The sequence below is a fragment of the Lathamus discolor genome, chromosome 15 (genome assembly GCF_037157495.1).
Source record: "Lathamus discolor isolate bLatDis1 chromosome 15, bLatDis1.hap1, whole genome shotgun sequence".
Classification (NCBI taxonomy): domain Eukaryota; kingdom Metazoa; phylum Chordata; class Aves; order Psittaciformes; family Psittacidae; genus Lathamus; species Lathamus discolor.
In genome coordinates, this window is record NC_088898.1 from 11043308 (window position 1) to 11060761 (window position 17454).

The 17454-nt window shown below is 45.7% G+C and overlaps 1 protein-coding gene across 1 annotated transcript in view; it reads left to right on the top strand.

The window, feature by feature from the left end:
• EXD3 (exonuclease 3'-5' domain containing 3) overlaps positions 1–17454 on the top strand; it is a 288670-nt gene that overhangs the window by 97016 nt on the left and 174200 nt on the right. The window contains 4 exon segments of the mRNA XM_065695336.1: positions 814–981; positions 11192–11245; positions 11919–12058; positions 12850–12950. Coding sequence (XP_065551408.1) covers positions 814–981; positions 11192–11245; positions 11919–12058; positions 12850–12950 — 463 coding nt within the window.

The following is a 17454-nucleotide window of genomic DNA, read 5'->3' on the forward strand; positions in this document are numbered from 1 at the left end:
GATCTTTTATCATGTGGAATGCAGAAAATGGAGCAGTAATGGCTTTTCAGCAGCTGAATGATTAGCTTTGTAACGTTGTGTCATCAGATTGTACCTCCCAATGTTTACGATTCCTTATGCCTTCATGTATTGTGTCCTACTGAGATTTTCCCTTTTTTGTATGCTTCTGGCTCTGAACTGCAAAGATACTTCTATATTTGTGTTGTTTCAGTTCCCATTTTTCCAAATGGCTCCTTTTAGATGCTGAGCTCTGCCCTTGAAAGTATCTGCAGAGTGAAGTGCCACTGGCAATTCCTGTGTCCTAAGAGAATGGTCATGTAGGCGTACAAGGATTAATACTTGTATCTGTGCGTCTTTTGACGATGCTTTGCTTTTCCTGCCCTTCTTGCTCCCAGGAGGAAGCCTGGCAATGGAAGCTGAATTCCTGTGCCTGATAGGTGAGATCTCCCTTGAGGGGAGTTGTTGGATTCAAACATTTTCTGCTGGGAACGAGAGGGGAGGGTTTCTGCAGAGCTGTGTTAGTAAAGGAGGCATTTTTCCAGGTTCATATTTTACTTTTGCACAAGGCCATGTGCCTTTTCCAGAATTATCCCGCACACATTTCATGTTTTTAAATTGGATGCTGTGAAAAAAATGTGGATCATATTGTTCTGATTTCTGCTTGCAGACTCCATGGGGAAATTGGAGAATCCCTTCCCAAGGAATTGGCTTATTCCCCTGTTTAAACAAGCTGCGTTTTCAACTGCCATTGAATTGTAGCCATCTCTACTAAATCTGTCTTTGATTTGCTTTTATTATTATCATCTTTTTCAGTCTGGCATCAAGCTGAAGAAGCTGCAGGCCCGTGTGCTGGGAATACTAGCCCAGTGCCCAGCTAATCTTCTTGACCCTTTGATTAGCATTTACCAGCTCCATACAGCAGACCGGAACTATTTGCTTGGACATGTCAGTCATCTTTATCACAAGGGCGATTACAAAGAGGTGGGTCATGTCTTTCAAACACATTTACCTTCCCAGCTCCCCAGTTCTCTGTTAATGTCTGTGTCCTTCTTTTTTGGATGCATTTCAATGTGAATTCCGTTCCATGGCAGCAGCTGCACGCTGTGAATGGTGCAGCTCAGCCTGGTCTTCCATGGGCAGGAGCAGGCTGTGTTCAACCTCAGTTTTGCCGGCGGCTGAGTACAGAGTACCAGTGAATCCTTCCCCCAGCCCTTTTTCGACCTTTGAAAGTAATGGGTGAATAGGGTTTCATTTGGAGAATTTAAGGGGATGGTTGTGTTCTCTTGTTTTCCTTCTCCTTGGCATGAAAAAAAAGGGATTTTAGTAGTTGGTGGCAGACCTGCTGTGCTACCTCCAGTCTGCCTGCAGCAAGGAGGGGTGGGAAATCTCTGTTCCCACAGGATTACCGTAACCAAAGTGGTCCCAGTTTGAGGAGTTTTGAAGCCTCTCTACCATTGAGGCTTATATTCACAATGTGTTAGTACTCACAGGTTTGAATTTGGGTGGCTGACACTAGCAGGAGTTCACCCAACCATGAATTTGATATGTTTTACCCTGTGGTTTAGAGTACTTGCAGAGTGCTTGCATCACCTCTGGCATCACTGGAATATCTTGGAAGCCTTGCAGGTGTTTCCATGAGCAAGCTACAATGCTGTTAATGCCTGGGGATTTTTTAAGGCAAAAGACATATGTTTGTTCTTCTCAGAGGAAGAAGGTTCACTCTTGTGGTGCAGAGCAGCTTGATCTTGCTTAGCAAAAGAAGCAATTCAATAGCATTTATAAATGTTCTTCAGTGAAGCTGAATTCCTAAGGGAAACTGTGGAATTTCTTTCGTGTTGATTTCTTTGAATAATGAAACAAGGATGTCTTGTATGTGATTAGAAGTTCACAGGTAGCTGCTTCAAACTTAATCTTTTACTCAATGAGGTTTTGAACGTGCTTGAAAATCCTGACAGACACACATTATTTCACTATACTTGTGTGATCTTTAAGTTCATGGCTCAAAGATATGTGTTGTTTTCATTAGAAATGCAGTTCTTTCTAGATCTGGTTTTGGACAGCTCTGAATTATTTGTATGTGTAGAATTGTTTTTCTGTTCTTTCTTCCACAGAAAAGCTCATTTACTGCTCATTCCCAGTGTGAAGAACAGGAAACCTCAACTGTTGCCTACCCTCAGCCATAACTTTCTTCTGCTTTTGTTTTGTTGCCAGGAGAATGAATAGAATTATCTTCAAGAATAACAGGAAATCTTTTACTGCGCTTGGGGACTGATCTTACCTAAATTCACAGCAACTACCCCAAAACCCCTGGAAGTAAGGCTTGGAGCACTTGCAGTGGGCTGTGGCGTGTCTGTTCGTGCCGCTGTTCCCCATCTTTTAGATGGGGCAATAAGGCAGATTCACATGTAGGAATTTTGGCTCTTCTGAAAGGACAGAAATCCTTATAAGTCCTTGCTGTCAGTATTTAATTCCTTGCGCTATTTGCAGTAAGACACTAGGCATTTATGCCAGAGCACGTTATTCCCTTTGCTGCTTTGATGTATTTCCTAGTGTGGTGTGAAAACCATAGAGTTCTCAGCTCTGCCCTGTGGGTTAAGGCTCCGTTCCCTCACGGAGGTTTTGCAGGAAGATCTCTTCACAAAATGACATCTCAGAGATCCCTGGAAGCGTTCATGGTGGTCAGTTGTTCCTGAAGCACAGTGCTCGCTGTGGGCCCTGTTCTGATAGAGTTGGTCAAAGGCTGAGCTGCTTTATGAATCAAGGATGCCCCATCCCTAGCAGGGCTCAAGGCCAGGTTGGACTCAGGAGCTTGGAGCAAGCTGCTCCAGTGGAAGGGGTCCCTGCCCGTGGCAGGGGTTGGAACCGGATGAGCTGTAAGGTCCCTTCCAGCACCAACCAGTCTGAGATTCTGGGATTCTGCTCACAGTGGCTGGGGGTTTGCTGTGAGCTGCTGGAGTGCCACAGGACAGGGCAGGGCACTGCTCCTTGGTGGAAGATGGTGCAGGTGGAGGTAGCTTCTTTCTGACTTAGCAGTGTAACTAAAACATTAGCTGTGGTGAGGAGGCACCTGATGGGAGCACTGGCCAGCGGATGGCACTGGTGCTCTCATGCTGCGGGAAACCAAGTTGGTGCAGTTAAAGGAAAAAGCAGGGACATGTAAGTGGGGTTTTGAGGTGTCTGGCCCATGAAGGCGTTTGGGGGTTTATCCATTTCTTTGTGAATGATGTTTATAGGAGGATCATGGCAGCTCCTGGCCTTGAGGGGCTCCTGGCTCTGCTCTTAATGGCCCATGTGGCATGAAGACACCAGAGAGTTTTCCGTTCCCGCTCGGGTGGTTCCAGGTGAAATGTGGCACTTTGTCCCCTGCCCTGCAGCCCCTAGGCCAGGCCGTGGGTGCACCCTGCCCTCCACCCCGGCTGTCCCGGCCAGCCTGCTCTGTGGGGCAGGCGATGGCTGCTGGTGGGGCCGGGACAATGCGGGGATTCAGCAGACCGGGGGTAATGCAGCGCGAGTGAGTCTGAGAGAGGCCCTGAATAGGCCAGGCTGTGCTTGAGAAGAATGAGGGGTAGGCAGAAGGCAAGCTAGTGTTTCATGGTCATCTTATGTTACACTTCAGCCTTTCAAAGAGTGTCTGGGGCTGGTTGAATGAACCTCTCTTGCGCTGCGAATGCGGGAGCCTAAAGACAAAGGGAACTCTTGTCACTCGCAGGCCCCTTTCGGGAATAAAAGCCATTGTCACATGAACAGGGGCAGTCTGGCAGGCTGTGCATGCTTCAGTGCCCCATGATATCGCTGCGTCTCAGCAGAAATCACATTCAGGGCCCTGTCAGCTTTGATTAGCAGGGTCTCATGACTTAATGTGCTGCGATATTTCATGTCTAAGGGTGGCGGCTGTCTTTCTGTGGGATGAATGCCCTCTATTGTCCACGGAGTTATTTTATTTACATTTTTTTAAACAGCTTATAAAGGTAAAAAGATAGCTGTGCTTAAAGAGCAACATCAAATTCCTGTGCTGCTGGAGCAGGAGTGAGCGCCGCTCGGGTCAGAGACAGCGAGGCTTGTTTCACAGTCAGCATCAAAGTTCTCATCTTGTTTAACAGCTTTATAGTAAGTTCGGAACAGGTGGCAGCGGAGCCGGGTTTAGGAAGGAAACAATAAATAATCTTTTTAGCCTCTGACAACCAGGAATATTCCTGGGCCTGAGACCTCCCACTCCAACTTCTCTGTATCGTGACCAGCAGCATTTTCCTCCCCTTCATCAGTCTGGTTCTTAAACAAGAATCTTGGGCTGAGCTTTCAGTGGGATGGGGAGTATTTAATTTTTAACATAGTTTTAGCTTGTTGTCCATCCAGATTGCCCGGATTTCAAAAGCAGAGGTTCCTTTTCCCACTAGTGCTTCATCCCTTCATTTCTACAAACAATGCAGGTTGATTCTCTATGTTAAATTCAGTCAATGTCTGCTCTTTCAACTAAAATAATGTGGATTACCTATTAAAATTCAGTTGCTAAAATTCATCATAAAGTAAGTTATGTACCCAGAGAAGAAGCTTTGTCGACACAGAATACAAAGGGTTTATCAGCAATAAATGCAGAAGTAATTTCATAATTCAGTAAAAAGGATGCTTGACCAAAGAGTTAAAGGGACATAAAGATACAAGGAGTAAAAATGCATAATCCAATCACCAACGTGACCTTGGATTTTCAGTGTGGTGATGTTTTAAACGCCGATTTAGAGATGTTGTTGTTTGTGGTGCTGCTTCATACACAGTGCTTGAGTGCACATGGGGCATTTCTGCAAGGTTGCCGATACAAATCAGTGTTCAGGTTCATTGAGCACATGAATGGACATTCAGATTTTGGATTTCCTCATTCTGACTTTTTTGAGTTGTTCTCAGGACAGAGAAAATAGGTCTGATGTTGCTTCTTTCACCATTCACCACCTTATTTACAGAGGCTTGTTCAACTCTTACTGTATTTGTGTGTGCATTTGAATTTCCTTGTTTCTTTCATATTAAACATAATAATCGGTAAGAAACCCAAAAAAACATTGCAGGGGGTGTTTCTTATGGAAAGATGATGAGGTCAGTCTCAGTCCTTTTTTCCTATTAACTTCATCTGCTGCTAAAGGACAGCTTTAGGGGCATGTTGCCTCCTCCAGAACAGAGGTAGCCAACCTGCGGCTATGGACCACTCTGTTGCCTGCTCCCAAACACTGTGTCTGCTGGAGCCGACTTGGCTGTGGGCATCTGCCTGGTGAAGTGGTTGGGGAGGAGCTTGGTGTTGCTGGAGAATCATAGTTCTGCTCCTCCTGACAGCATTTCTGGGCTCATGTCAAGCAGGGGGCTCTTGGAGATGAGGTGGGAGTGTGCAGCAAATGGAAAGCCATACAGAGGCTGGATCTGGAGGATCTGGTGAAGGTGGGTAACTTGGGCAGTGCTCTAGAGGATGCACTGACCAGTTAAAGCGGGTCTACAATTGCTTTGAATGACCTGAGGAAGGCAAATCATGGAAGTGTTTGTTTCAGTTTGCTTTCCCTTCACCTGTGTACAAGCAGCTTCCAACCTGGGCTTTTACTTCTTTCCCTCTCCCTTAAATGCCTTAGATATGAGTAACCTGTGACTGGTTCATTTTGATGGTCTCCTTAAAAAATACTTTCTCTTGAAAGTGGACCTGGGAAGTGTCATAGTTCTCATTTCTGAGGCTCTTCCTGAAGACAGCTGTGTATATCCTATGCTCTTTAAGCAGGAAGTAATTAAACATCTAACCTGATGTCATACACTGTGCAGTGATGCATTCTGAGAGTCTGAGCAAAGCTGATTAGCCACAAGGTTGAAATGAGTGATTCCAAAGCACAGAACAGATGTTCCCAATGATTAATCCATGGTGTGCCTTTTACTCAGTTATTTCTACCATTATTCTGTATCTGGGCTTTGATCACTGTGATTTTCTTCGAGCTGGTGTTGAATCCACCTCTGCGAAATCTTGTTCTCTTGTTTGGTCTCTTCTATGGGTTTCAGAAATTCCTTCACCATTGGTTCAGAAATACTACACTAAATCAGGCACAGGCGTATTTACCTTTGTGTTGTCCCAACTTGCTTGCAGCAGAGCTAAGTAATGCAGGAGTCATCAGAAACCATTTGTGTCTGTCCTGCATCATCACTCCAAGCAGTGCTACCAGCAAAAGGTTATTCCTCCCATGCTAACCCCACCGTGGGAAAATTGCCTAAATTGTCAGTGTAGACACCACCCAAGTGCACATGCCCTTGCAGATAAGATCTTGTGTGGCTTCCTGCACTTCGGTCTGTATATGGAAAGAATAGTCATTTTTAGATGAGACAGAGCCAGCTGCATTCAAAACAAGCAGAGAGGCTCAGGTATTGGTGTAGGGTGCCTTGGGCTGGTGTATTCGCTTCAGAACACTCCCGGTTTCCCATACTCTCTGTTTCACAATCAGATGACTGGAGGAGTGGTCGGGTGCTCATGGCTTGGCCTGAACGTGTCAAGTTTGGGTAATTTCCTGCATCCTATGGTCAGTGCACCCCCACACACTTTAGATATGATTTAATGAATTATTGCTCAGCTTTGAATTCTTCCCCATCCTCGTCCAAACTTCCTGTGCGTTATCCATAGCTGTTTATCTTTGGAAAACAAAATTATATCAAAATCATAGAATCCCAGCCTGGTTTGTGTCGGAAGGGACCTTAAAGCTCATCCAGTCCCAACCCCTGCCACGGGCAGGGACACCTTCCACTGGAGCAGCTTGCTTCAAGCCCCTGTGTCCAACCTGGCCTTGAGCACTGCCAGGGATGGGGCAGCCACAGCTTCTCTGGGCACCCTGTGCCAGCGCCTCAGCACCCTCCCAGGGAAGAGCTTCTGCCTAAGAGCTCATCTAAAATTAAATGTCCAAATATGTTTTTCACTTTTACCATAATTAAATAATGACACAGAGCTCCTGCAGGATGAGAATACTCACGAACTTTAATGGGATGTGAATCAGGCAATGGGTCATCACCTTTTCTCCTGTATAAGCAGTGGCTTTATCATGTACATGTCCCATATATGCTTGCAGGATGCAAGGCAGGAGGAGGACCAGCCTTTCCTATATTTCTGTTATGGTCTGGGGCAGGAGGGTTAGGCACTTTTCTGTGTAGCAATAATGCTAATGCTTTGCTGTTATTAGATTACAGGCTGGAAACTATGTATGAAACGTGTTTTTGTGAAAAGGCTACTTGCACCACCATTCAAGACTGTAACATGTTCTCTTTGTAGCTGAGGGAGAGTGTGTAGCCCCAGTAAGCTGACAATATCTTAGTGTTCACCGAAGCTTTTCTATGTTCCTGCACCATAGCCAGGGTTTTTGCTCTGACTGACTGGCTGGTGGAGTCAGGGAGGTTTCTCCTGTGTAGGATTTTTGTGGCCACGCTTAATCCAACTTGAGTCTGAGGACCTGTGGTTGAATGAACATGATTGGGTAGGGACAGGCCAAGGGGAATGGCTTTAACCTGCCAAGAGGGAGACTGAGATGAGCTCTTAGGCAGAAGCTCTTCCCTGGGAGGGTGCTGAGGCGCTGGCACAGGGTGCCCAGAGAAGCTGTGGCTGCCCCATCCCTGGCAGTGCTCAAGGCCAGGTTGGACACAGGGGCTTGGAGCAAGCTGCTCCAGTGGAAGGGGTCCCTGCCCGTGGCAGGGGTTGGAGCTGGAGGAGCTTTGAGGTCCCTTCCAGCCTAAACCAGGGTGGGATTCTGTGAGATTCTGTGATTCCATGATTGCTGCCTTCCAGCACAGCTTGGAGAGCGCAGCACTGCATGTGGGGAAATGCAGGTTTCTTGACTGGGGAGGGGGATTCTCACCGATCAGTTCCAGCACGATGTCTGCCTAATTCAAGTGTTTGTTTTCTACCTCCAAAATGAGTCTGCGAATGAGGTGTTGCTTTTGTGGAGATCTTATCATCTATAACCAGACTGTTAAAAATAGGGTCGTTTTACACAAAACTTGTTTGTGGAGTGAAACAATTCAAAACATGATAATAACAAAGCAAAGTCTTAAAATAGCTCTAAGTCCAGACCACAGCCACAGCTGCCAAGCACTTTCATCTTTATTGCAGCTACTCATATCTCTTCTCTTATTATTCCTATTGTAAACACACTGATTTTATCGCAGTTGTCCTCAGCCACCAGCCCATGTAACTGCAATCTGTGATCCAGCCTGGGTGCTCTGTCCTAGCACCCAGGTCATGCATGTCCTTCCACGTTTAGCTTTGTGCATGGACAAGTCTGCTGCCTCACTGCTGACGGTGTTCCCATTTCTGCGCACTTTCTCTGCTGCTTCGTCACCTGCTTTACCTGGGTGATGTTAAAATAATGCTAAACCAGCTTGTGTGATGTGCTTGAAGTTCTCCTGCCCCACTGCAGTGGTGGTTTGAGCTGTGTCTGCCACAGCTGGGGCTGAAGGTGATGTCTCTCCACCCTTTGGCTAAATGAGTATTTGTTTCTCTACACTCTTTGGTTCGGGGTAGAAAATGCATCCAGTAAAGGAGGAAAACCTGACCTCAGACAGCACATGTTCATCTGATGAAGTCACCTCTATGGTTAATAGCGATGGAGATAAACCTGTGTCATTTAGATAACAGTTCGGCAATTAGGTTAATCTGAATGTGCATGTGAACCTTAAGAAGCTATTAGGGAAACCATTGTATGCTTGCATCTAAAAGTAACAGGTTACGTGGTTAATACAACGTATTAACCACTTAATACTTGGTTTATACAAGGTACCAGTGAGATCCAATGGTGAAACAAGATTTTGAGAGTTGCAAGTCTTATCTCAGTTGCAAACTGAGATAGCTGGGAGAAAAAGAAAACCAGCTGCCAAAGCGAGGGAGACCCAAACAAACCCCTTCTTCAGGGCCAAAACAGAAGTAGCAGCCTTCAACTTGTATACGTGTTGAGAATAATTACACAGCTGGAACTTTGTGGTGTTAATCTGGTATTTTGAGAGAAAAGTAATATGAGACTTGTGGAGCTGAGTGGCATATTGGTCTCTAATCAAGTGGAATCATAAAATGGTTTGGGTTGGAAGGGACCTTAAAGCTTATCCAGCCCCAACCCCTGCCATGGGCAGGGACCCCTTCCACTGGAGCAGCTTGCTCCAAGCCCCTGTGTCCAACCTGGCTTTGAGCACTGCCAGGGATGGGGCAGCCACAGCTTCTCTGGGCACCCTGTGCCAGCGCCTCAGCACCCTCACAGGGAAGAGCTTCTGCCTAAGATCTAATATAAATTATCCTCTTTCAGTTATAAAGTTTGGAGTAAGAGAGAGAGATTTGGTTGAAGCTTTAGCTGGGCTGAGGAATGATAATGTGATAATGTGCCTTTCTCTTCAGTCTCTGGTTTGCAGCACACAGTCACTGCGTTAACGTTAGCTTCTGCTTTTGTCACTTAAAGCTCATCTGCTGATTCCTCTTTTGGGATGAAGCCTGGACTGTCAGTGATGCAGTATTTGTTTTGTGTTAAAAACGACCCCAACCCGCCCCCCCCAACCCAACCCAAAATGAGCAGGGAAAAAAGCGTATCTCTGTTCTTTCTGAACAGTAAGATTGAAAACTGATCTGCTGCTCTGTGTGTGTCTGCTTTGGTACAGTCAGTCTTTGAGGCAGCAGATTAAGTGCCCACAGGAATTCCCCAGAAGGTGGTGTAAGCCAGGGCTTCCTCTGTGAGCAGTGCTCCGTGAGCTGTGGGGATTGGGCTGTGGTGCAGAATGTGGTATTCCAGCAGCCAGTTAACTTGAGGGGTCATCTCAGTGCTAGGAGGGATGGCAGGGGATGTGTCTCAAGGGGTGCTCCAACTCCCACTTAGCTTGCTTTTCTGGTTAATTTGTTCTATGAGAGTTTCATCCAGGTGAAGTATAATGCTGAGGTGTGTGTTTGCCGGGGGGCAGTGCTCATTTTTTACCGTATTAGGTTTGTTTACTCGTTCTGTAACCAGCACAGATCTAGAATGCACCTATTTTAACAAATCCATCGTTTCCATGATATTTCTCTCCAAGCAGAATCAATTGGTCAGAAAGGAGAGCAGAGAAGGCTGATGAAGATGAGAGCTTTTCCTCTAAGCCCTCATCTGAATAAACCTGGGTTTGTGCCCTCAGCTGATGATGGGCTCTGCATGGGGCAGGGATGGGTTTTCAAACACTGTTTACAACCATTTGGGAAAATACAGCCTTACTTTGCAAAGTGATTAGAAGGACTCTTCATGTCAAACATCCTTCCTAGCTCAGCTCATTCACATTTACATCAGTACTAACACATAATGTGCTAGAAGGCTCCTTGCTCTTACTACTCTATTGACAGGAACAATACATTCTATTAAAGCACACCCTTGTAAGCTTATTCTGTACCTGAGGTCCTGGTATTCTCACGCACTCCAGAAAGGAGACACTAGTAACTGCTTACAGTCTTACTCAGTTTACCTGCCTCCCCAGCAGTGCACAGTTAGATCTTCATGTATGTCTGTAATCACTAGCCTGGGACAGGAGACAGTGGCTGAACCAGTTCTTCTCGCTGTCAGCGTTCCTGCAGTTCACTGCAGCAGTTTCCTCATCTGCAGAAGATCCTCACTGGGGGTTCCTTTGTGACTGTGGCAGGTCTTGGCTTATCAGAGATTTGTAGATACCACAAAAGGGAAAAATGCCATTCTTCCCATCTTTCTGACTGGTGAACCCTAGCACTTCCAAGGGGGTGGAGTCAAAGACCTCTTGATTTCAGGGTCTTTTAAATCTTGAATTGCTTGCACAAAATGCAACTATTTCATGACATTCAGAAGGCAGAGCAAGGTGGATAGCGTTCATTAAGAAAGGGGTGCTGGGTCAGCTGTGGTTTCAAATGATAGTGATGGAAAATACCCTCTAAGCTGGTTCTGTTCCAGCTTTCTCACTCTTTCTTGCCAGACAACTTGATCTTTAATTCTTGCTCCAGGGTATGCTGCTGCTCGGAATATGCAGCTCTGCCAGGAGTGTTCTTGTTTCTAAGAGGTATGCATGTGGCTAAATGTTCATATGATTTATACTTGAAAATCTAGCAGGAATCATTCACACATTAAACATTTGTGTAATAGTGTATACTTGGCTTTGGATGGACTAATGCCCATTTATCCACTGTGGTGGTGTTCTCCTAAATGTACAACTTTTTTCTTATATTTTCTAGGCAGCCATACTGAGTATTAAGCTAAAATTGCAGCCAGATCAAGATGTGGAGAAGGTGAGTCATATCCTCCGCAGGCTTCTCTGTCATCAAATCCACCTTTTGTTAAGCAGGAGATCCATCATGGCCCTCCAAGTTGTGCTGCCTTTCACTTGAGGCTTTACTTTGTTCCCAAGAAGCAGCTGCTGCAGTGCCCATGTACCCCTTTTCATCTAGGGAGAAGTGATACAGTGTATTTTCGTAGTTCCCATTGCAGTTTACCAGGGTGCGCTTCTCATGCTGCAGCCACTGTTATAAAATATTCGTGGAATCCCAGACTGGTTTGGGTTGGAAGGGACCTTAAAGCTCACCCAGTTCCAACCCCCGGCCATGGGCAGGGACACCTTCCACTAGAGCAGCTTGCTCCAAGCCCCATCCAGCCTGGCCTTGAGCACTGCCAGGAATGGTTATCACTGATGGAATTTAGTGCTTTTGCTGTTTTGAAGCTTTTCTAATGTTTATGTTGAAAATGTCCCATCACTCTCTCAGGCAGTGCTGGTTGTTGAGCAGGGGGGTTGTGACTTGCTCACCATGTCTGAGCAGCAGGGAACAGGGCAGCCCTCGGCCAGGTTTCAGTCTGTAGTGTCATGGACCTCTTCTTCATGGCCTTCTGTATGCTGCACCTCTCAGTCTGTGGAATATGGTGATTAAAGGCAGGGCACAGGGCTTTAAATGTGATTTCTTCTCTTAGATGTGCACGCCGCTACTGCTCCAAGATAAAGCTAACTTGGTGGAAGATTATGTGGAAGAATATCCTGAGCTCCAGAGCAAGCTCTTGCACATCCTGGACACGTGGTGTGAACCCCATTTTAACATCAAAGACGTCACAAGGTAGAAACACTTGTTGACTTTCTAAACATCTGGGGCCAAATTGCTGTCAGAGGAGAGTATCTTCTATCTAAGATAATTCCTCAGCATAGTGGAGTGCAATATATTTACTCTTCAGCTGAGAAAGGGTAAATTCTGGTGCCTGTGCCACAGAGCCCATGAGACAGAGGCGTAATTCCTGTTGACAGATGCTTAGCTCCTGCCAGGAGAGATGGGCGCAAAATGAAACCTGGGCAGTAGTTCTTAGCAATACAAGAATATCAAGGCTTCCTCCATGAGGCTGTAGCAATCACACTCTTGTGCTTTACTGCAGACAAGGGCAAGTTTCAGTATCGGTTGTACAGGTTTTGCAGGAAGATAATACTGTGATGAAGTGGCAGAAAAACAAGAGCTGCAAGTGGTTAACCTCCATGTGCTCGTGAAAGTTGTGTGTCTTAGTTTATAAACTGCCTCTCAGTAGAATAGCTCCTGTCAGTCACAGACCCAACAGCACAGCCAAGCTCACAGTTCAGATGCAATAGCTGCAGTCTTGTTTCCGAAAAAAAGACAAGAGGGAGTTGCTTGCTTTCTCTTTCTTTAAAATAAACCTCTGGACCTGCTTCAGTCATTGGCTGGGAAATGCATGTGGTTGTATTGTTGGCTTTTTGCTGTAATTTGGGAAGGGTTGGGGACTGTTCTTACCAGTGCATAGCAAACCCAAATACCTCTGCTGCTAAATCTCTGCTATTTGGGAAGCAAAAAAGTTCAAGAGATTCCAGAGATGTTTCTTTCAGATTTCATTTATTTGCTTACAGACAGTACCAAGGTCTGTCCAGGTACAAGCCGGAGAAATTTAACCGCAAAATGCTAAGCAAGCTGGTCTTCAGGCTCCTAGAGCGGTTTAACGTTAATCCAGGTATGTGATATTGCAACATATTGTGGACTTATCTCACCAGCGGAGAACAGATGAGGTCAATTTGTCTTCTTCCATGTTCAGCAAGAAATCTCTGCTGCAATTCATCACGGGGAGTTTCAGGGTTTAATTAATGATATTGAAAAACAAAGCTGGTAAGTTATGGGAATTATCACTTTGGACTGTCAAAGAATGAAGTGCTTGTGACTAATAGACTGCTTCTGCCATGATGGGAAATAAATCTTGACCTCAGAAAGGCTCTATGTAAACACATGATGGTCAGCTTTGAGTTATGACTCCATTCCACTCACATAAGAGGCAAGTCATCATTCGTCTGGGGATCTGTTTTCTTGAGTTATAGGTCTGTCAGCTGGGAAGAGATAACCCTTTGGAAGCAGGAGGCTCACAGCCCTTTGTATTCTTTGCATAAACTAGGGTTGGTGGAAGTGAATTTCAAGGCTCTTCCAGCCTTCCGAGAGCAGTAACACATTTTACATCAGTGGCTAGATCTGCTTCACTAGTAGTTACCTAATGAAATCTACTTTCTTCGGTTGGTTGGTAGCAGGGACTGTTGATCTTCTTTTCCTTCTCTTTGGGACCTTCCTTCAGACACCTTTAGATGCACTCTCAGATTTTACCCTGCAAAGCTTTCCATCAGCACCTCAAGATCTGCAGTTTTCCTTTCTTGGACTGAAGGGTGTTTTCTAACCACAAATTGTGGGCTTATTACACCTGGCAGCAGCACTCTGTTACATATTAATCTTCACATCTTCAGACTGGTGTTCAAAAGTTAGTAAGACAATTCTTACAAACCCCCATTGGAGGCTAAGTAAATATAATTAAAATTAGCACATTGGTGTAAAAGCTGAGACATGTGAGGGTGATTTATTTAAAATCTAAAACCTTCCCAGGAGTTCACTTCGCTTCAGAAGTTTTCCTACTTTACAAAGTTGGTCATTCAGTAGGCTCTATTGTCTGCTATGATCTGTAAAGAGAATTGAGTTGTTCCCCTTTCCTTCTGACACCAAGGGTATGGTATTAACTGTAGAGGTGAAATGATGGAACTTTCCACATGCAAAATCCTGAGAAACTAGGAAAGAAAAGTTCTGGGAGAGGAGCATGTGAGTGCATGTGAGTATTCTCTGTGGATGCAGTCTCCTCAGCCTGGTGATGGTGTCCCAGACGGTGCTGATAATAATAGCCAAATCTTGCTGCTCCTCCACAACACATTCACTGGTGGTAATGACAACACATTCCTTGAGGTAGATACAGATCCCATTCCTTCCTACACGTCCAGAGAGTGACTTATCCCATGCAAACTGCAGTGTTTACAGTGCGGGATAAGTGACTTGCTTGGTAGGGCTGTCCACCTCTGCTGATGTGAGAGGGAATGTGGGCTTCTAGTTTAGACAAGATGCCAGATTTGGGCCAGCTAAAACCAGTGCTGAATGACTCTCATGTGCCATAGATGAAAGTAGGTGTTTATTTTTTACATAATATCACATGTAATTCAGAGCAGAACTTCTCATTTCACCAAACTGTGGCTGTTCTATTCTCCTTTGAAGTGTTTTGGAAAGGGATGAATGCCTACAGAGGAATTTCTGCTGTAGTGCTGATCCTGCTTGAACTGAGCTGGGAAATGGTGACAGCTGGAATAACATGGCTTTCCTCTCTTCCCGCCTCTGTGCTTTCCCTTCTTCTGGATTTCTGGGTGTTCTTTCTCCATTCCTTAGTGGAAGTAAATCTGTCTGAAGGAAAGAGCCTACAGAAAGGAAGCAGATCAGGTAAACCATACAGATGAAGCCCCCATTTCTCTGGTTCTCAGTAGCTCCACTAAAAGCTAGCAGAGAGGTAAAACTCACCCTTTGTCACCTAACCTGATTGTGGGCTTGTTCGGTGCTGCAGTCTTCTGCTGCTTTCTATCTCCTCTTCACTCATGACTCCACTTGCTGATAGAGGCTGAGAGCAGCAGCACAAGAGGGAAGTGGCTTTTGGTGAGAAAGGCAGGAGGAGGATAGGGTTTCTTGATATGAGAAGGCAAACTTGTAGGTGACTCAGTTCTTGCAGTTCCAAATCTACTTTCATATTTCACTGCCCGAGCTCACTCTTACCACTCAGTAGATTTCACTGACTTATAAGGAAAATATAGGTGTTGATCAGCTGTTAAGATTTGAAACACTCCTTGGAACTGCCAGTTTTACGTTTTGGAGCCACATGGGAGGTTGGTCCAATATAAACAGGATCTGGAACCCCAGGGGCAAAAAAAAAAAAGCATCACCTTAGATCGGTTCCACGTCTTCTTTTGCTGAGCCATATTCCAGCATTCCTGTTAACACACCTGGTAAGGGGAAGGTTTTCTGCCAGTTCCCAAAGGTGTTCCAGTAAATTGTGTGTGGATTCCATTTAACTGGCTTTGGTAGGGAAGTTGGCAGAAATGGCGTGGAATTGAGGGAATTGGGTTTTACAGAGTTTTTCTCACCCGTGGGACAGCATGCTCTGCTGTAATAAGCCAGTAGCTTTTGCAGGCTACTTACTTACTACTCTTTGGAGACCCTGTGAGCCTGACTTAGATTTACAAATTCAAGTGTCAGTCAGAACGGTTCCCAGAGGTGATGGGACAGATTCTGCAAGGGGTTGAGGCTGTTTTGCACAGCTGGTGTAGCACAGCTGGTGTAGCACAGAGGGTTCAGTGGCAGTTCCCATTGAAAATCGTTGGGTATGAGGTAGAAATATGTCAGTCTGAAAAGTAGAACTGTCCTCAGAAACTGGGCCTTGGTGCCTGTGTGACAATAATGCAAACAGTAGCGGTGTTAATGGAAGAGAGATGGTAGCTGAATGCACAGTGAGCAGTTGTCCTGTAGCAGTGTAGTAAATCAGCTGAGCACCTCCAGGTTTGAATGTGATGCAGATGTTTCTACCATACTCTTTAAACCGATTCTTTTTAGCATAAATTAAGAGAAGTGTTTCTCTTCATCTGACCACTAGGTTATCCTTTTCATTTAATCTTTCATTTCCATCTGGTGTGAACCTTCCTCACTAAGCCCCAGTTCTGGTTGGCCACATGAAGCGTTCCCACTGTCTCAGCGCTGGGGCAGCAGAGGGCAGACGAGGGCTGCTCAGCAGCCTGTGCATCTCCTCAGGTGAGGCACCGCTGTCCTCAGGTCCTGGGGAGCTGCGGGCACAACCCAGGGCAGTCACCAGGGAGAGCTCCAGCAGGACAGTGGGAGTCCACACTGGGCACTTTCAGAAGATGCTCTGTTCAAGACCAGGAATGACTGTTAGAGCTCCACAGGGGTGCTTTGGAAGGGGGAAGTTTCAAATGTTTTTGCCCTTTCCTTATGAAAACACAGCAGAAGGTTATTCCTTCCCTTTAAATTTGTTTTACAAGGGTTGTTTCCCCCTACTTCCATGGTGATTTTCCTTCAGAGTGTTTTAGCTCTCGTGTTATGTACCAGCATATCTCTACACAGCACTGTGACTGAGAAGAACCTCTAGGCTTGGACATCGGGAGATAGGAGCCAGCCATTCATGAGGCTGCAGTGGCTGCAGAGTCAAGCTGAAAGGAGCGGGGATTGAACATCCCAGGATCCTTTCTGGGACCATTAGCCTCTCAGGTACATTTTTGTCTACTGAACATGATCTGCGTTAGACCAAGACAAGCAGGCCAGCAGCTCCAGTCTTTGAGTTGGAAAAGCTGACCCCGTCCTTGCAGTTCTGAGCATGAATTCATCATACCCAGGCATGTGTCTAAAGACCACACCAGGGAATTTTTCCTTTAGGCATAGATCAAACCCTTGTGCTGTGCTCTCTGCTCTTCCTCCAGTCACTTGGGCAGGTAGCTCAAGGGCTGGGGAGTACTCTGGGGCCTCTGCTGTTTCACTTGCCTTTCTGAGGACTGCTGACCCTGATCTGTAGTGGCACAGAGCATTTGATGGTAGGCACCAATGCACCTTTGAAGTGACAACAAAACCAGGTTTTCTTGAGTTCTGCCCTACCCTCCACTAATTCACACATGGGGCCTAAGCTCATAATACATGAGAGACTAATGCCCAGCTTGCTTCTCAGGGGATTCCCTGCAATCCTTAATCCTTAGCAATACCAGGGTAAAAGCCTCTTGTGTTTCAGGTACCCTGGTTTTGTTAAGAAAAGGCTCCTTTACTTTGTCCCCAGACAAGGTGTGCTTTGTCTGGCATCTTCTGTTCTGCCAGGGTGAAGGAGTTTCATTGTGAATGGAAGTCAAGCTCTCAGGGCAGTGTAAAGAGGATTGGATCCACATCCCAGCTCAGGAGGCATCGTGTATTACCTGGGAGTGGTAGCCACACACCACACCTAAAAACGTATTGCGCCATGCCCCCAATAGACATATCTCACCCATGTTACAAGCATGAGATAAGTGTGTATTGCAGGTTTCATACCCTGTGTGACAGATGGATTTCAGTTTTACTTCCTCTGTGTTACTGATGACCATTGACTCTCTGCTAACGGCTGAGAGCAGACTGGGATTTTT